This window comes from Thunnus thynnus, chromosome 13, assembly GCF_963924715.1.
Source record: "Thunnus thynnus chromosome 13, fThuThy2.1, whole genome shotgun sequence".
Lineage (NCBI taxonomy): Eukaryota > Metazoa > Chordata > Actinopteri > Scombriformes > Scombridae > Thunnus > Thunnus thynnus.
The window spans coordinates 474,319-497,866 of NC_089529.1; the positions used below are offsets into that span (position 1 = coordinate 474,319).

At 39.5% G+C, this 23,548-nt stretch overlaps 2 protein-coding genes across 2 annotated transcripts in view; one reads left to right on the forward strand and one right to left on the reverse strand.

Annotated features, from left to right (window-relative positions):
- amot (angiomotin) overlaps window positions 1–8,635 on the forward strand; it is a 121,058-nt gene extending 112,423 nt beyond the window's left edge. Inside the window, exon 12 of the mRNA XM_067607185.1 lies at window positions 1–8,635. Within this exon, the coding sequence (XP_067463286.1) occupies window positions 1–134 (134 nt within the window). The 3' untranslated portion in view covers window positions 135–8,635.
- Window positions 8,379–23,548, reverse strand: part of LOC137195110 (mitochondrial fission factor-like) — a 20,900-nt gene continuing 5,730 nt past the window's right edge. Inside the window, exons 2-4 of the mRNA XM_067607186.1 lie at window positions 12,009–12,057; window positions 10,038–10,107; window positions 8,379–9,913 (exon numbers count right to left, since the gene is read on the reverse strand). Coding sequence (XP_067463287.1) covers window positions 9,782–9,913; window positions 10,038–10,107; window positions 12,009–12,057 — 251 coding nt within the window. The 3' untranslated portion in view covers window positions 8,379–9,781. The remainder of the gene's footprint in view (window positions 9,914–10,037; window positions 10,108–12,008; window positions 12,058–23,548) is intronic.

Below are 23,548 nucleotides of genomic sequence, written 5' to 3' on the forward strand. Positions count from 1 at the left end.
ACGTCCCACTGTTTCACAGCAGCACCTTGGAGCGGAGGGTCCCGGTCCAGTCCCATCTACAGCCACAGCTGCCATCCCCAGCCCCACCCACCCAACAGGAAGTGGACAACGACATGGTGGAGATCCTCATCTGACCCCATGACCTCGGAAAAAACCATCATCCAAATGATTGACTGGATGGCAGCTCCGTTGGAACAAACACAGAGACAGACTTGGAGGATGAGCTGGGGTGACAGACCCGCACACAGACCTTTTCATACTCTTATGTTTACATGTGCATTCATTCAAACACTTCCAGCATGACTGGAGTTTCCACATTTCCTTCATTCTTTCACTGAATCACTGTTTATCATCTTAGGAAACCTAGAAATAAGAAGCAATAAGCAGAAGTGTAGTGTCCCTCCCTGCCTCGTCTTAGCTATTGTAGTTTTTCTAAATAGGTGTTAATATGAAGTAGGGCTGCAATTTAAGATTATTGTATTACTGATGCTTGCTCTGATTATTTCTTTGATTAATCAATTAATAGTTTCGTCTTTAAAACATTCAAAAAATGTGAATAATGCCCATCACAATTTCCCAGAGCCCAATGACATCATCAAATGTCTTGTTTAGTACTACCAGCAGTCCAATACCCAAAGATATTCAATTTAATTAATAATTCTTAAAATTGAGATCCTTGAACCATTAAATATTTGAAGATTGGTGCTTCGATTCCCGGCTCCTTCAGTCAGCATGTCGAAGTGTCCTTGGGCAAAATACTGAACCCCAAATTGCTCCTGATGGCTGTGCAATGGATGCACAGCCATCAGGATGTGTATGAATGATTAGGTTCCCTCAGATGGGCAGGTTGGGAACCTGCATGGTAGCCCCTGTATCCATTCAGTGTATGAATGTGTGTGAATAGGTGAATGTGACTTGTAGTGTAAAACGTGCTTTGAGTGGTCGGAAGACTAGAAAGGCGCTATACAAGTATAGTCCATTTACTATGATCATTTATGATTATCAAAATAGTTGCCAATTAGTTTTCTGTCAATCGATTAATGGACTAATCGTTGCAGCTCTAATAATGGAGACTGGACCTGAAAAATGTTGATAGCCTCATATTTATAATCTGATGGCGTTTGCGCTTTCTTGGTCACAATGACTATGAGAGATTTAACTTTGACAACTGATGTTTGAAGTTGAATGTAAGTTATCAAGCTCAAGAGGTTTGACAAAACTTAGTTTAAAAATTTTCAGTCATGTGTGCTGATAAACTTGACACATAAATTAAATATCTAAAAAGGAAGGGGCAAAGCTGAAATTTAAAATTCAACATAGAGAGATTACACATCCACACATGTATTTTTAAGTTAGATTTAAAATGAAGGATTTCTCTCTTTGTCATTCTTAGTGTTGTATGGCTGGCTGTGGTCAGTGACTAAAGCTTTGTTCAAATGCACTACTTTTTGACCCAGGGAGTTTAGTGTCATTATCACTGTGTGTACAGACTAGTAGTGACTACATTACTAACTGCACCAGTGGCATTTCAGCAGATTTGTTAACATTTGCAAAACTTAGCAGCTTAGCATTAGCAGCATTTTCTTCCTTGTCAACATGCAAACAAATGATTAATGGTGAAAAACTGGCCTTTTACAAGGATTTCATTGTAAGAGAAAGCAGCTTGTTACTTGGACACGAGATGAGGATCTGTAAACTCTCCTGTACAGTGTTGCTGGAGGCTGGTTAGCTCCGTTGGACCAAATGTATTGGCTACCTTTTTGTTGCATTTATTGCACTACTTATATTTTATGTTTCTTTTTTGCTATATTATTTTAACACATCTGACATTAGGTATTGTATTTATATGTAATAAGTATTGTTTTTTACCATAGACATGGCACTTGGATAATCAAAAGTGGTATAAACTATAAAACATTCTTAATCATGTAAATAGGGTATCTACATTGTGTTTGTTCTGTAACCGCCTGTACTTTGTACTGTGGAAGGATCTGAGAGCTGAGCCTTTCAGTTGTGTTACATTCCCAGAGCCATTGAATTAGTGAGTTGCCTTTTTGATAGCAGACTTGCTTTGCTCCATGGTTGGTGAAAAATAACCAGCATCTCAATAGCCCTGTATGGACCTCGGTAACAAGAGGGGAGTGAAAGTCAGAAAGTTCTGTCTGCTCCCTGCATGACCCCACTGGTTGGGGTTACTCTCAGATAGCAGAGTCTCTTAAGGAGGGGGTGTGGAGCTCTTGGGATTTGTAGGGGGAGTTAGTGACAGTGAAGTTGCTTGCATGTTCTTTGGCTAAATGATGGTTAGTGGCCTAATTCTGTTCAGTCAGGGTGTGTTTCCTTAAGAGCCCATTATGATTCAAGATTTGCAAGTTAAGCACATGTTAGTGTTGCAGGAAAAACTAATAAAGTAGCTTGGGGAGTTGATGTGCACTGATGTGCCTTCAATGCAGCTAGGGCTTTTCTCCTCTTGTTTAACTTTATTTATTTCTAGTCCAGGCGTGACTGACTGTTTTCTTGTTTATTTCCTCATCATTGAGCATTTCACTTCCAATGCTTGAAGAACAAAGTGGATGGGATTCATCTTTTAGTATGATGCAGATCATGTCACAAAATTGACATATTGGCATATTGTGAAGATATAAATTTTCAGGCACTTGTATTGCCATATCTACCATCTATCTGACATGGATGGATACAAACATAAAAAACCCTTGGAAAAGTATTGGCAGGCACCATTTGACTGATCTGGGCCTCAAATTGTCATGAGTTTGATCCACTTAGATTCATGGTTGAGTGCTGATACAGCAAAAAGGGCACTGCTCAACAGTCACTGGCAAATGTTGATCAAGAGTTCCAGTAAGTGATCAGTAAATGGCAAATTCATCAATCAACTAAATTTGTTTTTCCATCATCTTATTAATGATCATTTTGGTAAGTTATCAGGTAAGGATGATGTTGCATTACTTCACACTATGTGTAGCGGAGTGTTTGGTATTGACTGTTAATGTCTTCCATTGGATTAGAAGTAACCTCTAATCCTCCTTTCTCCATCTTTCCTAAAAGGAAACAAAACAGATTGGTATTCATCTTTGTTGACAAAATCCTTGTGTAAACTCAACAAAAGCTCAACAAGTATCATATGTTCAGTCTTAATTCAGGTGAAATAATTTTTATGTGGGCTGAGGTCATTCCTCCACTTTCAGCAATCATTTCGTTATTGGCTCGTCACACCTCAGTAAAACTAACTGTATAGTTTAATTGGGTGATGCTGATTCAAGCTGTAGCAGCAATACAAAAAACCTCAACTTTTAAATCAAGCCACATGAATAGCTCAGCCTTTAGTTAAATATTACTTTTCCAGTGAGGTTAATGTAGTTAAATGAAAGACATCCACTGAAAACCAAAAATGTGGGACCAAAGAAGCTCACTGAGGCTAACTGATGTTGATATTGCAGAGGGTCAGTATGATCATTTCACAGAACTTCATCAGGAATGCACTGATATGTTGTAACTGTACATACCTGACGTTTTAGTGGGGATAAGGACTTAGACCACTACTTAACCTCGTTAGCCAAAATGAATGGTGTCATCTGTACTTCAGAAATCTATAATCCTTGTGTGAAATCTTTTGAAAATTAAGTCACCTTCCTTTCTGGCATAGAACACGCAGAACTCTGTTTATAGCTGCCAACACATTTTAGTCCACTGTTGTGCTGGTGTCCAGTACCATGTTAGTATTGGTGGATCCCTAAACAGAAATACATCCTGGTCGATGTAAATATCTGTCACTGGTTCTGATGAGTTCTTCATGGCTATGTGAAAGTGTCATGTAACTGAATGCAAAAAGCACACTGCCAGTGTTAATATGTCCACTGTTTTTTTGCCATCACCAGCACATTATTAAGTGTCCTTTCTGCTGGTATTGTAAAATATCTGTGAGCATTGTCATGTGTCTCAATCGACTCAGATGAAATCTTGAAGACAATGGACCCTGTGGGAAGTGTAAGGCTGTCAGGTGGGATCACTGCAGGTCTCTGATGGTAAACTGCAACCTTCACAAAGTCATTCACTGCTTTATTTTCAGATTGACTGCAGTCAATTTTGGATTAGACCATATGAGCCATTCCCTTCACATAAAAATAAATGCAGATATTTAGCAAAAAGTGATTTATATTTTATCTATGTTGGCAGCATTCCCATCCAGCCATGAAACAAACAGAGAGTTTTCATGTGACTGATATTTTGAGTAGGAGCATTTGTTAATCACAAGACCAGAACATTTCAAAATAAAAAAGATCTTCTTTTCTTCTTCTTTTGGTTTCAGAGGATGAAATGCCAAATGCTGAAAGGGTGCTCAGTTAGGATTAATTGAGTTCTGTGACATTTTATTGAAATGCAATGTTGTCTAACGCTGGGAATTTAAAATATAGTTTGGACACACTTTCTCATTCGGGTGAATGGGAAGGTGTGTCTTAACTTTTGACTGATACTGTAGTCTTATTCGTGACAGTGTATGGCTGCAAATAACGACTCACACTCTAAGAAACATCGCAGAATGAGCTTGGAAATATCTTGGTCTCAAATCTCTGGTTTGAGAGAGGACTTAGAAAACTGGCATATAGTCACATTAGAGAAGTTGAAACCAGTGGATATGTGGCATTTATGCTTATAAATATGAATGGAGCACCTGATCAATTATCATAATGGTTACTGGTCTATCAATGAATAATTTCAGCTCTACTACAGTGTGGAAAACAGAAGACACTTGAAAATTCTTGTAGGTAAAGAAATGTTAGGAAAGAGATCATATGAGCACTTAAATGAACTGCTTTATGACACACCGCCACACTGTATGTCTTAAAATGTTTTTGAATCAAGAGCGTCCATGTACAGTGCTGATGATGTTTCTGACTCTGCCAGATTTGTTTTTTCAACCATCTGAAAATTTTGGACAGAAATATTTTGTAACTGACAGACATACGCCTTCACAATCCCACCTGAGAGCTCATCACAGTCCTCGGTCCTGCCTCCAGCCTTTACCAAAGCATCCGACAGCTTACAGTCCACTATGCACAAACTGAGTAACTGCTTTTTGTGTGGTTAAAAACTCAAAGGCCACATCAAAGATTTAGATTTATTAAAAATGATATCATACTCTCTGTCTACCTGTAACATAGAAGCCATTTTCATCACTCCTTACAACCTATGCAGTTATTACTGAAATAATGTTACAAGTGCCTCTACACCTGCCACGATACAGATGACTAGTGTTTTTGTGGACATGTAGGAAATCTGAGGTTGAGTATCATATGTCTTTACCAGGCACTTGTCATAAAGTGTTTTGCACTGGCACTTCAGTCATTAAAATCATTGTTGTCTGTAGGCATGTAGAGCTAATCATCAGCTGTAATCCATTGCACTTCCTGAATGTACAATCAGTTTTCCCTTAATGTGACAAATGCCTGGCAAAGAAAGGCTCAATTCAAACTGTTCTGAAGTTTCTTTGTGAGGACTGATTGCTCCAACTTGAACTCCTGCTGAAAATATAAAATTGAAGCAGTTTGCAATGTATACCAGCTGTAAACAATAGTAAGAATGTCAATGTCTGTATTGTAGTGAGGCAGTCCAGTCTGTTCACATACTGTACATGCCGCTTCATTTTGCTATTGCTGTACAATCACAATTCAAGTTAAAGGTATTTTCTGATTAATCATCTGCTTTTTTACAACATTCATCTCATGCAGTTTCTTGTACTATGGTATGCAGTCATTTAGTTTTCTTTCTGTATACTTTTTCTGACAAACTCCCAAATAACCAGTAACCCAATAACCAAATGTTTGTTTCATAAATGAGTTAAGTTAGAATAATTTAATTCTTTTGTTAAATAAATGAATTCTGAGACTTAATGGTTGTTGCTGGTGTTTTGTTATGTCTACATGGACCCACTGCTCAGTGCACACAAGTCATCATATTACACACTGGAATAAGCTATTTGTAAAACAGTAGAAATCTATGTCAAGAAAAACAATATGTACCTCTATGACAGTGCTTCAGGCAACTGGAGCAATAAAGGGCTGCAGAAGAAAATGTGTAAAGTCATGGTCAAAGTGGGTCACACTTCCAAGGTTGTCCTGCCAACCTACACAGCTTATGTTTAATAAATTTTACTCTCTTTATCAAGTGAGAACACAACGTTCTGTACAGTAGTGAGGGGAGAAACAAAGCTTTCTGAAGCAGTGAATCATAGGAAGCAATTGTGTTGAAAATGGCTTACTGTTTCAAAGCATTTGATACAGTGAAAATGGTAACATCTGCTGGACAACTTTGACATTGCTTTTATATGTAAGGATTCAGGACAAGACGTCATGAAACAGGCAACATATAAGTAAACTCACTGCTGTCATCTGTTTGTTTTGTCATATTTAATTTAACAAAGGTTATTTACCAAAAACTGTCTCAGTGCATGGATGTACAGATATATATGGAGGTAATTAGTCATTTTTTAATAAGGTTTATAGTTACCCCTTACTACTTTTAAAAACTCTTTGATGAATTAGGGACAGTAAGCTCTGTGACAAATTTATATTATAAGTGTGTTTAAGTAATGACATGAAATAAAGGAATAAAAGTGATTGTGCTACAGTGATAATATAGTGTTTAAGGATATGCTTGTGCAACTAGGAAAGTGATTGTGCTAATGAAAAAAGATAACGTGGGGGATATTGATGTGTATGTGCAGGGTGTTTTCATTAAAAAACAATCATTTCTGTTATGGAATTTTTCATCTTAAGGGGTTACAAATGGGGTTATAATGGGTCAAGCATGGGCCTTGAGGTCAGAGAGCAACATCAAGTATTACAGAGAGAGACACACTGCCTCTCCTTGGATATGCAGCTATCTGGGTGTTTGTGAAAACTGGAGCCACCCTGATAAAGAGTGAACCGGCGTTGTCCTGGTAACCAAGATCAGGAAGATGGCCCGAGACTCCCGAGACACCACAGATAGGTGATTGTGCAGGTTTACATTGGCATAACCAGACCTGAAAGTACCATGCAATGTGACCTGAACTAACATGGGTAAAATGCAGTTCCTTGTTTAGAAACTAGTGAACCAATTAGACAAATTTTTCATATTGTAGGCTGATCTGTTGGTATTAAAGACTAAAACTCAGACCTTCAGAAGGCAGAACAGGAAGAGACAGCATATAAGTGCAGAACACTTTGATGTTTACTGTTTCTGCTCTCTGCTTGGCCAAGTGTTTCTATAAATCTTCTCAGCATAAGACATCAAGGCTCCGTGACATTTTCTTCTACCTGAGGTTTTGACCAATGCTCAGAATTTCTACACAACAATTTCCACAGAATTAGGCATCAGTCTGCTCCTCTTCTTGCTCACTACCTCTCCAGTTTTGGAGAAGACCTGTTCACGTGACACCAATGATGCTGGCATGTAAAGGTACCTTTTAGCCTGTTTAAAAAGGTTTGGGTACACTGCCAGCTCTTGAGCACAGATCAAACACTTGACCTTTTTTTAGGACTGATCAAGTCAAAGTGCCCCCTCACATACGATCTGGCTCTTTTTGCTGGTGCTGCCTCCATTCTCCCTTTTTCTCCCTCTCTCACCCTATCAAACACTCACACACACAACCTTTCAGTCATACACTCTCACTTTCAACAAGTCACTCAAACACTTTCAAGTTCTCTCTCACTCACACTAAATTTTTATCAGTCAACTAAATCTATTTGCTTATCTGAGTATGCTTGTGTGTGTGTGTGTGTGCATGTGCATGTTGGTTGGTGTGTCTATCTACAGTACAGGTAGTACAGGTACAGTGTGTATTTATGTCTGTCTATTCTATACATAGAATACATATCTACATATCTAATACTACAATATAAATTGTTCCTGGACGTCTCTCAATGAAAATTTGACATATGCAATAATCTTAAAAAACCCACAAATTTTGGAGGGATTCTGCCCACTTTTAAACATTATGGGAGATTGAGAAGCGTCTGCCTGCATTCAATCCATATGATTCAAGCATTCCAGTTCAGAGTTTAACCAACACACTCGCAGTGTCACGCATGCACACAACACGCTCCCGATATGTGTGTGATGTAACAAAGCTTCATTTGGGATGGTAATGTTAATTTTGCCGTGGTGAAGTGAGGAGTTGATACATCTTGCCATGATACTTTTGCTTTGAAAGGTTGATACAATGTCATCTAGCGTGCTTCTAGTGTGAAAATCATACTATACAGAAGAATCCCTTTCAATATTAGGTCCTATCTCTCCTGTCTCCTACCTCTCTAAAATCAGATTTTGTTTTTGCATCAAGACTCATGTTACCATCAAAAATCCCCCCACAAAGCAGTGAATTGAAACATAAAATCTACTTTTATTAAATAGGCATACAGCAATAATGGCACAGCTTTGAGAAAGATAAATAGTCAAACCAAGCCAGGGACAGATACGATGTGTAATATTTACACTGACAAGTCAAACAGTATCTTGACTGTGACTTGAAAACAGGAGCTTCATCTCAACCAATTAACTGTGCACTGCAGACAGAAAAACACACAACTACAAATGTTATCTCTAGATACTGTATTATACATCAGCATCCATTTTTAAATTTGGACTATTAAAAACTGTTATCATTCCTTTACACAGCATAAATAAATCAACAAAAACTGTGCTCTAGATCACATTCTACCTTTGAATCCATGTAGAGACACACTGCAAACTGGAGTTGTTTTACCTTTTTGTTTATATTTTCAAGCCGTGACTGGCAGTGACAATCAAACACTAAACATTTTCCCCAATCTGAACTGACCACACAGACATGCAGTGTTCTCACACCTACAAGCTCTGACAGCAGACATTGTCTCTAAATACATTACTGACATGTTAACAGTATACCTATGAAATTAGTGTCAGTCTGTTATGGGAGTATAACCTCCACACAACACTGTAATTCTACTGAAAGATCTCTGTATTAAGCATTTTTCCCTTTTCACAGCTCCTAACCCCCCCAGTATTTACTAAGAATTACCAGCTTCCTTTGGTAAGGTACACCTTGGTTGTTCAGCATATTTTGTCAAAGTACAATCCCACATTATGTGTGTTTGTACACTTGTTTGGCTGTTCTTGTGAGAACCCATTTTTTGACATCTGAAGTGAGGTAACTTAGGTCAGTTTCAGGTTACAGACTAGGTTTTACGGCTGATCTTACATTGAGAGTTTTACATCTGGCTTGAATTGAAGAAGTCAATTGAATTTAAAAAAATGTGTGTGATATCTGAGAATTCCCACAGATTTTATTGAGTGTTGTCATTTATTTATATGTGTTGAACACATATTCATCAGCAATCAGCAATTCCTACATTTCCCAGAAATATTCATCTGTAGGTGGAAAGAGACATGAGACATGAGACATGAGGACAGCTGTAGTGAGAGTGGGTGTATAAACTGGTTTATGTGCTACTTTCTCCCTGCATGATTACTGACCATTGGCTGTAGCCATTGCTCTTGGATTCTGAGTGACGAACACAAAAATCTGATGTTGAAGGTTGATATCTGAGATTGTTAAAACCTTTTCTGAACATTGAAAAGACGAACAGATATGCAAATGAGGAAAAGAAAACACCCCCACATAAAAACAGATGTCAATTTCAAACAATGTTGATATTTACTTGAAGGAAGGGGGATGGAGTGAAAGTGGGTCCTCACAAGTTTAGTCAAATAAATGTGTGTGCATGTGTATGTCAGAGTGTGTGTGTTATCTGCGGATCCACAGCCACATGTTGAGTAGGCAGGCGGAGAACAGCAGTGAGAATAGGACAACTTCTGTATTCCTCCGTTCAGTGTTGTGCCTCTCAAGTGCCGCCAGCCGGCGACTCATCTTCATCACCTATACAGTTAAACAGAAACAGATAGAAGATGGAGAGGACAGATGAACAGGGAGAAACAGACAGTGAACAAAAGAGAGATACACAGGCTCATCTCAGTCGCGTTGAGCCTTTTTCACTGCCTACCTGTCTCCTGAGGACAATGAACTCCACAGCAGCTCCTCCCTCTTCTTCTAGACTCCAGTTCTCCATGGCCCTGAACAAAGACAGGAAGAATAGCAGACAGAAAGAAAAAGACAGAGTAAGAGAAAAAACAAACCAACGGAGAATCTCAGCGCCATACATGCCCCTCCATAATAAGCAAAGTTTTGACATTACTTCAATACCATTGCAAGTATAGAAACCAAACTTAAAATTAAAGCTGCAAGCAGCGTTGGTCGGGACCTCGCACCTTGGCCCGTCGGGATCAGAACATTTTGCTTTTAAAAATGAGGGATATTTCGTGCAGGTGTGGTGTGCTTTTATTTTGAAAGTGTGACTGACAGGATGACAATTTTCTGCAGGGTGAGATATGTCTGTCTTGGTCACACCTGTGTCATCAAAATTATGCAAGTTTTGGGCCCATTCACTTGAATTTCAATTAGTAAATTGAAAACTCTTGATGAATTTGTGTGTAAAACAAATTATTTTCCTAATTTTCATCAAGCCTCTTTTTAGAAAAGGAAAGACTTTCAACCCATATGACCTGGTCAAAGTTTGACTGACATGTGTGTAGAGACAATAAGTAACTGCAGCTGGACACACATAACACACATATTCGAATGGAGAGCGTGAGTGAACCCACACCTTTTTGAACATTTACTGCTTCCACATAGTTTTAGATACAAACTTCATTTGAACTTTAAATGAGTCACAAGACTTTGACCTAGAAATCTTGAATTTACATGCTTTTTCTATCTTTTATTGTTTTTGAGATATTGTGTGTATTGCGGAATGTTTCACAGCAATGAGGGAGTGACATCATCATCAGCAGTTGGAGAGGAGTATTTTAGAGTACGCTTTTTGTGAACTCTCCTCATAAATCCTATTACTTTGGCCAAATCTTACATTAATAATCTTTTTTTTTTTTACTGTTTTACAGTAGTCCTCCGCCTTTTGGGCTCGGTCCCTAATAAATGCTTGCAGTCACACTGATACTACATGTAATGAAAAGGATTGAAATGTCAATGATTTTCCTAAAAAATGTATGGACTGGTATGTAGTGGTGTATTTATCTTCAGAGACCCTGCGCCCTGCCTGTAATTTATTATTTTCTTATTATTGCTGTGTTTGGGATGTTTCTGGATGTCAACCTTTGGGCAGTGGGTGTGTAGCCCCCAGCCAATTACAGCACACAAGGTGTCAGGTTATAACTCGCATCGTAGCGACCAGGTTACATCGCTGTGGTTTTATTTGATTCAGTGCTTCCCCCGCTTCTTTGTCTCCCTCCTCTGCTGTGTGCAGAGTGCTGCTGTGTGCTGCTCCTCTGCTGTCTATGGGTCTGTTTGACCGACACACACACACATGCAGAGCAGAGAGTGGGTGTGTTTATTTGTACTTTAGAAACTAACCGCTGTGAAACAATCAGAAAATATCATCTAAATACTCTGATTTACAGCTTCGTTCTTGCCTGTGATTCAAACATACAGTAGTCTGACCACAAGCAATACCGTCATTAGTTTTGTGCACGGAACTCATCTTTGACCAAAAAAGAAACAAATATCGTTCCTAGGTGAACCAAAAACAGTACTGTGTTAAAAACAATGTTGTTTCAGGTACAGGTGAACAATGAAATAAAATCCAGGACGGATATGTTGGGTAAAACTTCCATGACGGTTTATCAGATGTTAAAATAACACACAGCAGTTCACTCATCTTTGCTGGCTACCAGGGTGTTGCTTTACTTTAATTTTATTTAAGTCCAGGGGCCTGATGCATAAAACTCAGTAGATTCATGACTAAAACTGTACACACAAAGCAGAAATATGCAGATGCATTCTTTTTGTCAGATTTATAAAGCTGTGCATACACATGGTTCTGTTTTATAAATTTCAGTCATTGTGGAACTTCATTTCCACTCCCACAATTAGCCATAAATGGATGAAGACACACCCTTACCCAGCTGTTTTCATATCAATATACTTCCTGCTCGTCCAGTCTTTACACCTGTCAATGAAACAAACACAAAAGAAGTGCAGCTTCAAGGATTGTGTCGCACCAGCAATGTTCTCCAGAACAGCTGTCATTACATGTGACCATTAGACATGCAGGGTGTGTTCTTTTTTAAAAAAATTTTTTTTTTTTTTTTTATAAAGAGAATATTAAAAAGAATATTAACAGTGAAATGATGCTTCCTACATAAATTAGAAGAAAGAGACCAAAAAAAAGTAATGAATAATTAAATAATTAAAAATATTAAGTTTACATAGGCACCTTTGATTGACATTTTACAGATTGCAGTGTAGACTGCATAAAAATCACATAATCAGTTCAGTTGGTTATCAGATAGACCTAGATTCCATCTCTCACCTTGTGTTTCCATCTCCACCTCATCATATAACCCGCAGCTGCCTCTGGAAAACATGTGTATGCCTGGTCTGAAGTCTGGGTGAGGTGCGCACATTCAGCATTATAAATACCAGTTCATGTGTGGGGAATGGCGTATGTATGGTTTTTGTGCATATATATCGTTTATACATCTGGTCCCAGATGTTGCAAGTGGACACAGTGGTCAAAGTTTCAACTTAACTTAGCACAAAAAGTAAGGAAATTTGTGTTTTGTAGATTATTTCTCTGTTGTAACAATGCTTCTTGGCAATATATCTTATAATGTTGGAAAGCCTGTTTATTTCCCTTTTAAATGTTTTGTAAGGAACATGCATTTGTGGGATGAGCAGCAGAGCTGAGTTGCGCCCATGAAAAATTTGCCAAATCCTCTCTGCCAATGCCAAACAGCTTATTTTGCTGTTGCTATTGACTCTTGTTTTGAGCTTCTGGTACCCCCAGGTTCTGCCAATCAGGCGCCAATCAGGCACCTGATTGGCGTAAGCATGGGCCCTGCTACAGTAGTCGGTAGGTGTCTGCTCCAAGAATATGCCACGTTTGACTGATCTGGATAGGGCCCATGCGATAGGGCAACTTCAAGCTGGTTTTGCGCAAAACCAAGTTGCGGCATTATTTGGAGTGAGCCCTTGTACCATCTCCAAACAGGCCGCGGAGTGGGCGTCCCAAGAAGACGACACCCCAAGAAGACCGTTTCCTCACCCTGTCAGCACTTAGGTACCGTGGGCTGTCTTCTACAGATTTACAGTCAAGGTTTGCAGGACGATATGGCTGACGGCTCACTGCCCAGACAATCCGGAACAGGCTATACGCAGCCAATCTCCAGTCTCATAGGGCTGCCAGGAGGCCTGCCATGACTGCCCTTCACCGTCAGGCCCATTTGCGCTGGTGTCGGCAACACGCACACTGGAACCTGAACATGTGGAGGAACGTTATGTTCAGTGATGAATCCAGATTCTGCCTATGGCAGTTGGATCATAGGGTCAAAGTGTGGAGAAGATGCGGAGAACACTATGCTGATTGCTGCACCGATAGAGTAACATCTTTTGGTGTGTGTGTGATGGTGTGGGGTGGCATCTCCCTCACTGGAAAAACGAGGCTTGTCATCATTGGAGGCAATCTCAATGTAAAGATATCGAGATGAGATTCTGCAACCAGTGGCAATCCCATATCTCCACAGTCCGGCACAGAACTCTATCCTCCAAGATGACAACGCTCGCCCCCACAGAGCGGGATTTATCAGAGACTGCCTCAAGAAATGAGAGTGGAGAGGATGGAATAACCTGCCAGCAGTCCTGGCCTCAACTCCATTGATCACTTGTGGGATCAGCTTGTGTGTGCTGTTTATGCCAGAGTGACCAACACAACCACGTTTGCTAACTTGCAACAAATGCTGGTTGAAGAATGGGATGCCATCCAACAGCAGTGTGTGACCAGGCTGGTAACTAGCATGAGGACGAGGTGCCAGGCTGTTGTGGCTGTGTATGGTTCTTTCACATGCTACTGAGGTTCCTGTTTGTTAAATTAATAAATTGTTATGTCTTGTTTTTTCAAACTTCAATCATCCAATCCACCAAACACCAAACAAGAGTCAATGGCAGAATAAGCTGTTTGGCATTGGCAGAGAAGATTTGGCAAATTTTTCATGGGCGCAACCCATAAACTCAGCTCTGCTGCTCATCTCACAAATGCATGTTCCTTTCAAATGTGGCACATTTTAAAAGGGAAATAAACAGGCTTTCCACCGGTATAAGATTTATTGCCAAGAAGCATTGTTACAACAAAGAAATAATCTACCAAACACAAATTTCCTTACTTTTTGTGCTAAGTTTAGTTGTCTCAAGAAAGGAGCTCTCATCACAATGTGTGGCACCAAGAGATAACAATTCCATTCATTGTTCCAAAAATAACCAACATCTGGTAAACAATAAAGCTGCAGTACAGAAGTTACTCCAAAATTTTGCTCAACAGTTTGGCATTGAGACAACAGTAAGGGACCGAGTACATTACAGCACAAACATGGGGGTAGTTTTGAAGACTAACGCATACCCACAGTTTTTCTTTCAGTCACATTTTCCTGCTGTGCTCCATGGGTGCTGAAGCAGGGACCTCAGTCATAATGCTTGCTGGTGGATGCTTCTCTTGGTTGCTAAATCTTTGTGCCAATAAGACAGAAAGACAAACTACAGTCTGCTCATAGGCCTCCAACAACATGACAGGTAACCAGCTAGGCAAAGGCAGAAATTTGAGCAATTAAAGACGGGCAGCTAAAGAAGCATCAGTCCTAGAAGCTGATATTTGGTAAAATAGGACACAGGGTCACAGAATTCATGCCTTACACACATCTGGTGACACCACTGAGCTACATGTAACTTATTAGAAGTTAAAGGGGAACCGATTTTACATTTCAAAGTGTGATTCCAGGTGTTGGGGAGTACTACTGCACAAGTGATAAAAGCTGCCCTTTGTATCTCCAGAGGGAGCTGTGTGAGATCTGATAAATTGTCTCAAGTGATGCCACTTGAGTCCATGTCCATTGAGGCTGAAGACTACAAGTTTGAAAATTTAATCAAATCTGGGGGTGTGGAGTTAGAAAGAAGTGAGGTTACCATCCTCATCTCTGCTGGAGGCTAGCAGTTACAAGCATAACACAGCTGAATTGGTACAGGTGAGTTAATCAAATTGAGTTGCATTGCGGGTAATGCAGGTATCTGGGGCCAGACGCACAGAACTCTGTAGATTCATGACTAATACTGTGTGTACGCACAAATCCAGAAATATGCATACGCATTCTTTTCGTCAGATTTATAAAGCCATGTGCACACATGGTTCTGTTTTATAAATCTCAGTCATTGGGGAAATGGGCGCATGTGCACGAGCCTCATTTCCACTCCCACATTAACCATGAATGGATGGAGACACGCCCTGAACCAGCCATTTTCATATCAATTCACCACCTGCCCCACCAGTCTGTACAGCTGTTAATGAAACAAACGGGCAAGAAGAAGTTCAGTTTCACAGATTGTGTTGCACCGGTGAGGTTCTCCAACAGCCAGAATAGCTGTCATTACACGTGGCTGTGTGGCTCTTCAAACTGTCCTTATCAATAATTCATCACATGGACTTGTAAACAATCGTCAGAAGTGATAGCTCAGAAATGTAATCAATGATTAGTTTGTAGTGTTCATATCTAAAGCAACTTCACAAGGTGTGACACAACTAAGGATAAAATAAAAAGAATATTAAGAGCAAAAAAAAATGTTGACTCCTATGTAAATGAAAAGAATGATAAAATTAAAAATTAATCACAAAAGTTATTTATCAACATTAACTTCATAAATGCGATTGGAAACGCTATTGATTTCTGAATAAATGGATATTTGGCATTATTTTTGGCATTTAAAAAATATTTTTTGGCCTGGCGGGGAATCTTGTTGGCCTGGTGGCCCGCCAGGCTTGTACTATTATAGGGGAAACACTGCTGTATGAATGTGTAAAATATTATTTCTGGTGTGCAGTATGTTGTGCTGGATATGACTTATTAGAAAATGTCTATACATTTGATAGGGGTGCACGATTCAGGAAATCTCACAATTCGATTCAATTTGAATTCTTGGGGTCACGATTCGATTCACAATTGATGCACGATTCAAAACGGTTCATGATTCAAAACTGATTCAATTTTTGAATCAAAATCAATTCTCAATTCAATACATTCATAGATTTGATTCTAGATTGATGTTTTGAGTTACTCTTAGGCGGTAGACACTTTTATAGGTCTCAAAGAAAAAAAATCAAATGTGAATCAAATGTAATTTACTATCAATGTCAACCCTGAGTAAGATTTTTTTCCTTTAGTCCACTCAGTCAATAGGAAACCAAGGCAGCCCTGAGACAAAGGATAAAATGAATACTTAATACAAAAATAAAAATTATTGCAAAGATAAACTGCTATGTGCAAAAATCCAAATAATAACTTAAATTCATACTTCAAATAACAAAATCAAACAAACAATAGCTGCCTGCTACATTTAGCTGCAAAGTGCAAACAAGAAAATTGATCAAATTGGTCAAATTGATCACTATAAGCAGATGATGACTAATTTTGTTTCTGTTTCTTAATTTCTCATGCAGATTACCATCTAATTGACATTTGTATACTTAGATGAATATTAAGTAATGAAATGGGCAGCTTTGCTATTTACTGAATTTTATTGACTGTTTCAAAATACAGAACAGCTGTTTCAACACCTGTTGTGCTGCTGCATCTTGTTGGCTTGTTTCTGGCAGCTTGTCATAAGCTTCAAGGAGACTACATTTTTCATTGAGATAAAATGACTTTCTTGCTCATTTTTTTCTCAATGTGCACGCAGCCCCAGCCTCAGGTAACCAGCTGGCAGGCTGACGGGTTGTGCATAGGCTGCAGGGGTGGGGGCTTCAGCAGCCCACAGCAAGAAAGTTGAACCACAATCAACTTTTGGAGAAACACAACCTGTAATGCTGTACAACCCTGCCATGAGGGAAGACAAAAACATTAGGGGACGTCATTTCTCTGTCTTTGATAATGTTAAAAGTAAAGTTAGGCTTTGCTGATGGCTTCCTGACTCATTTTAAAAAAGATGAGAGAAAGAGAGAAGCAGTGGTCAAGCGAGCTAGAGAGTGGATGAGGAAAGCGAGAATGAGAGGAATAAAACGCTATTTTCTGATTGTTTCACGGCGGTTACAAATAAATATGCCCACAACCACACAAACCTGTGGAGGTGAGCTGCAACACCTGATAATGGCATTAGTCTTGTCAAGCTCCCTCTTCCCTTCGAGATAATAAAATCCAAAATATGTTCAAATGATTGCCTTCATTGCTGATGGGACAGGTTGTATTTGTTTTTCTGTCAAGTACTCCATTGCTTGCAGTCTCTCCATGACACACACTTCACTTCCTTCTTGCCTCCGCAGTTGGGTTCGGGTGAAAACCAGCGTGGCACCATTGCGCCATCTATGGGATTTAGCAGCTAACTCATGTCACGAAAAAATGGAAAACAGCGTTGTGGCATGACTGAAAAATGTGAATTGATACTTCGAATTTCTGAATCGGCAGAGACAGAATCGCGATTCTTATGTGAATTTATTTTTTTTGTGCACCCCTAACATTTGATGTACTATGTGTCATCTGGGCCTCAGATCCTGTTGCATGTAGGGAATACTACATAAGTGAAATATTCATGCAGCAATACATTTACCAGAGGGCAACTGACATGGATATACATTTTCATGAATATTGGACATTGCATGTAGGAGATAACTATCACTTCCTGTGTCCACTATGCAGTGCAAGAGAACACCCATTAATTTGGCATAATTTTGCTGTATATCATGTGTGGACCGCACCATGTAAATTTCATGTACATTGTTTGTCACATAAGGCTGATTTCCTCTTGTCAGGAGGTGGCGCCATGACTAAACTATGACTAAATATTGACATATAGATGTGTTCAGGCCTGGACTCTTATCGAACATGAGAAATTTTGGGCAGGTTGGACAATGTAAAGTGGAGTAACAACAACTTCCTGTTTAATGACCCAAACATGTTTTGGGGAAAAATTCACCCACATGGCATGCCAAGGGCATTCCATGAAATATTACAAGCTTCGCAATTTAGCATCACAAAGGTCTTTAGATGTCACCTACCAAATTTGAAGTCGCTTGGGTTAAAGCTCTAAGAGGAGTTTGTTAAAATGCAACGCCTATCAATGGCTTCACTTTGCAAAAAAATGCACAATTAATGCAAAATGGCTGACTTCCTGTTGGACTTAGGGTATGGCTCTAAGAGGAGATGGTACATCAGCATACCAAATTTCATTAATCTACATCAAAATTAAAGGTGGGGGATTTGACTTTGAAATTTTCTAGAGGGTGCCCTTGAGCCATTTTGCCACACCCATGCCCAAGACCCATATCCGACATCAAGTTACGCTACTTCTGATGCATGTGCAAAGTTTTGTGAGTTTTCGAGCACCGCTAGCATCTCAAAAATGCTAAAAGCAATTAGGAGGCGCTATAGAGCCAACAAGCCACGCCCAAACCCAGTAGTGATGGTAAGTGAAATACTGACTAGTGCAAACATAAGTGCAAAGTTTCATGAGTTTTCATGCATCCTAAAGGCCTGAAACATGTTTGTAAAATGAAAATTGATGGACGAAATTCAAAATGGCTGACTTCCTGTTAGGCGAAAAAAATTCATAAAATGTGTTTTATGACTAGAATGATGAAAACATTGAACCTACCGAATTTTATGAACATTCAAGCAACTTTATACCAACATGGCCTTGTGTTTGGGGGCACTATAGAGTCCACTGGCCACACCCAAGCCCAATCACTACAGAACTTTGCAATTTTCACCATTTCTGATGTAATAATAATAATAATAATAATAATGATAAAGCTGCAAGTAGTGATGATTGGGCCCTCACACCTTCATGCATGTCGGGGTGCCCTAGGGTTTTATTGCGGGTATGTAAATGGTTTCAGGCCTGGACTCTAATCGGACGTTGCACAAAGGAGATAAATATCACTTCATCTATCCACTATGTGGCACTAGAGAACACCCACTAATTATACAACATGTTGCTGTATATCATATGTAGACCACATCATATAATTTCATGTAAATCAGATGACATTTGTCATATAAGACTGACTTCCTGTTGTCAGTAGGTGGCGCTATGACTATGACTCAATATTGACAATTAAATGTGTTCAGGCTGGGACTCAGGTTGGACGATGTACATTCCAGTTACAACTTCCTGCTTCATGGTGAAACATCGAAGTTGGCCACGTCACCACAGCAACAACGTTCGATGAAACCTCAAGATTTTGATAACTTTTCATCATAAAGGTCTTTCAATGACACTGACCAAATTTGGAAATCGGTCGAGTTAAATCTCTAGGAGGAGTTTGTTAACAACCCCTGTAAATTGCAAAAACAGTGCTAAAATTGCAATGTAAACTTAAAATGGCTGACTTCTTGTTGGACTTAGGGTATAGCTCCAAGATGCTTTTTTGTGCATCTGTGCACCAAATTTTGTCAATCTATGTCAAATTTAAAGGTGGGGGCTTTGACTTTGAAATATTCTAGGAGGTGCCCTCGAGTCATTTCGCCACACTCAAGTCCAAAACCATATCAGACAACTAAATATACCCCTTCTGACGCGTGTGCCAAGTCTCGTGAGTTTTCGAGCACCCCTAGCCCCTAAAACACAGCTTCCTGTTTTATGGAGAATAATGCATTGCCATGGCAACAGATTTCAATGACAACTCAAAAGCTCCACCATTTAGTATCATCAATGTCTTACAACTTAGCTGACCAAATTTTTGTTGGATCTGTTTAATCTGCTATGAGTAATTAGTAAAACTATGGGGCCTATAACCTCCTGTTGCCAGTAGGTGGCGCTATTACTATGTTTCAATAAGGGCCTCTACATGTCTTTGGACCAGGACTCTTATCAAACGTGAAATTTGGGAGCATGTGGAGTTGGGTTACAACAGTTTGTTTTGCAATGGCAAAACATTGAAATTCGCCGTGTCGCTACGGCAACAGTTTTCAATGAAAACTCACAGTCTTCACAATATAGCATCATCAAGGTCTTAAGGCTTTTCTGACCAAATTTGAGGTAGATCTGTTCATCCTGCTAGGCACAGGTCATAAAAGTACAGCACCTGTAACTTCTGTTGCCAGTAGGTGGTGCTATGACTATGACTCAATATTGACACAAGGATGTGTTAAGGTCAGAACCCTCATCAAGCATGAGAAATTTGGGGCAGATTGAATGATGTACTTTCGAGTTACAACAACTTCCTGTTTCATGGTGTAACATCAAAATTTGCCACATCGCCACAGCAATGGCATTCAGTGAAAACTCAAGATTTTGGTAACTTTTCATCACAAAGGTCTTTAGATGACCAAATCTGAAGTCAGTAGGATCAAATCTCTAGGCCTTTTTTTTTTTTTTTTTTTTTCAAAAAAGCCTCTTGAAACCATGGATGTATAAAGAGAACTGGATACAGCATCGGAGGCAGGGCCCCGTTCATTCCAATGAAAGTTGCTCAGTGGCGCATGAAGCCAAAAAAGTTTGACTTCCCTATATAAAATTACTCGGATCTTCGGGGATCAGTGGGCCCATAGAGCAAGCGCACTAGTGACTTTCGCCGGCCGAGCCGGCTACTTCTGGTTTAGCCCTCCGGCTAACTTGAATGGGGAAAAAAAATTAAATTGTGCAGCTCTTTTAGGCTTTCAAAATGTGATTGGACCAAAAGGATCAAATTCTGATGGTGAGACGAGTCATTTCACGGGGGTTGTGATACTCAAAAAAATGTGTCCGCTGATTTACGGACATCTCTTTCACAATGTAAGTCTATGGGAAAAAGTCTTTTTGGGCCCAATAGTGTCACGTGACGTTGTAATTACATGGTTCAGCTGCTATGTCAAATTGGCTTCACAGCCCAGTGCTGTTCCTGGGGGTTTGCTTGGAAGCAAGTCGGCCATTTTGAATTTACTGTGTAAATTTGCCATTTCCAGACGTTATATTTTAACAAACTCCTCCTAGAGCTTTGACCCAACCAACTTCAAATTTGGTCAGTGTCATCTAAAAACCTGTGGTGAAAAGTTATCAAAATCTTTAGTTTTCACTGAACGCCTTTGCCGAGGCAACGCAGCAAACTTTGACGTTTCGCCATGAAACAGTAACTTTAACATAAATCACCCGTTCTGCCCCAAATTTCTCATGCTTGATAAAGGTCCCGTCCTGAATGCATCCATGTGTCAATACTGACTCATTGTCATAATGCCACCTACTGGGAACAGGAAGTTACAGGTGCTATACTTTTATGACCTGTGCCTCGCAGGTTGAACAGATCCACTTCAAATTTGGTCAGAAAAGCCTTAAGACCTTGATGATTATATATAGTGTATATATATAATCATCGCAATAACCGTGATGATGCGGCGAATTTCGATGTTTTGCCATTGCAAAACAAACTGTTGTAACTGGACTCCACATGGACAGATCTTTCCCAAATTTCATGTTTGACAACAGTCCCGGTCTGGAACACATATACAGGCCAATTTTGAATCATAATGATAGCACCAGCTACTAGCAACAGGAAGTTTTAGGCCACATACTTTTACTAACTACTCCTAGCAGGTTAACCAGATTTGCCTAAAATTTGGTCAGCTAAGTTATAAGACATTGATGATACTAAATGTAGAAGCTTTTGAGTTTTCATCAAAAGCTGTAGCATCCATGAAACAGGAAGCTGTTTGTATTTAGCTGTCTGATATGACTCTTGGGCTTGGGTGTGGCAAAATGACTCGAGGGTGCCCCCTAGAAAATTTCAAAGTAAAAGCCCTCACCTTTAAATTTGACGTAGAGGGACAAAATTTGGTAGGTATATGTATCGTGTCCAGATGCACAAAAAAGCCTCTTGGAGCCATACCCTAACTCAAACAGGAAGTCAGCCATTTTAAATTTACATTGCAATTTTAGCACTCTTTTTGCAATGTACAAGTGTTGTATTTTAACAAACTCCTTCTAGAGGTTTAAGTCGAGTGACATCAAATTTGGTTAGTGTAATCAGAAGACCCTTACAATGAAAAGTTATTAAAATCCTGAGTTTTCACTGAAGGTCGTTGCCAGCAAACTTCAATGTTTCACATTTACATATATATTGACAGTCAATATTGACTGATAGTCATGGCACCACCTACTGACAACAGGAAGTCAGCCTTATATGACAGACATCCCATTTACATGGAATTTACATAGTGTGGTCTACACATGATATACAGCAACATGACATATAAATAGTTGGTGTTCTCTAGCACCACATAGTGGACACAGGAAGATATATTTAACTCCTTCATGAAAGTCCGATATTCATGAAAATGCATATGCGTGTCAGTCAACCTCCACTAAATATGTTGCTGAATTAATGACTCTTTTGTGTAGCACCGCTTACTGGCAACAGGAGACTAAGCTTTATGTAGCAAACATCCGATTCACATGAAATTTACAAGGTGAGGTCTAAAGTTGATATACAGAAAGATGATAATTAGTGGCTGTTGTCTAGCACCACATACTGCACACAGGAAGTGATATTTAACTTGTTCATACATTGTCCAATAGGAGCCTGGTCCTGAACACATCTGCATCCTGCAATAAGAGCCCTTTAAGTGCTGCCTGCTCCAACACGCGCAGAGGTGTGAGGGCCCGATCATCGCTGCTTGCAGCTTTAATTAGGGCCTGAGCACCGACACTGAGAAGGCCCTATTGTGAATCAAGGAATTCTTCTTCTTCTTCCAAAAGAAACACATTTTTGAGGGGCTACAGGTGCTCGAAAACTTTGCACATTCGTCACAAGTGGTGAAAGATTTAATATTTTATGGGTCATGAGAATGGGCGTGGCAAAATGGATTGATAGCGGCCCCTATAAAATTTCAAATTAAAAGCCTCCACCTTTAAAGTTGACATAGATGACTGAAATTTGGTAGGCAGATGTATCATGTTCAGACGCACAAAAAAGCCTCTTGGAGTGATGCCCTAAATCCAACAGGAAGTTGGCCATTTTGAAGTCACTGTGCAATTTTGGCACAGTATTTGCCATTTCCAGGTGTTGTATTTTAATGAACTCCTCCTAGAGCTTTAACCCAACTGACTTCAAATTTGGTCAGTGTCATCTAAAGAGCTTTGTGATGAAGTTATCAAAATCTTAAATTTTCATTGAACGCCCTTGCCGTGGCGATGCAGCAAACTTTGATGTTTCGCCATGAAACAGGAAGTTGTTGTAACTTGAATGTACATTGTCCAACCTGCACCACATTTCTCAAGCTTGATAAGAGTCTCAGCATGAAGACATCTACATGTCAATATAAAGTCATACTCATAATGCCACCAACTGACAACAGGAAGTCAGCCTTATATGTCAAACGTTGTTCGATTCACTTGCCATTTACAAGGTATCGTCTACGTTTGATATACAGCAACATAATGTATAATTAGTGGGTGTTCTCTACTGCCACATACTGGACACAGAAAGTGATATTT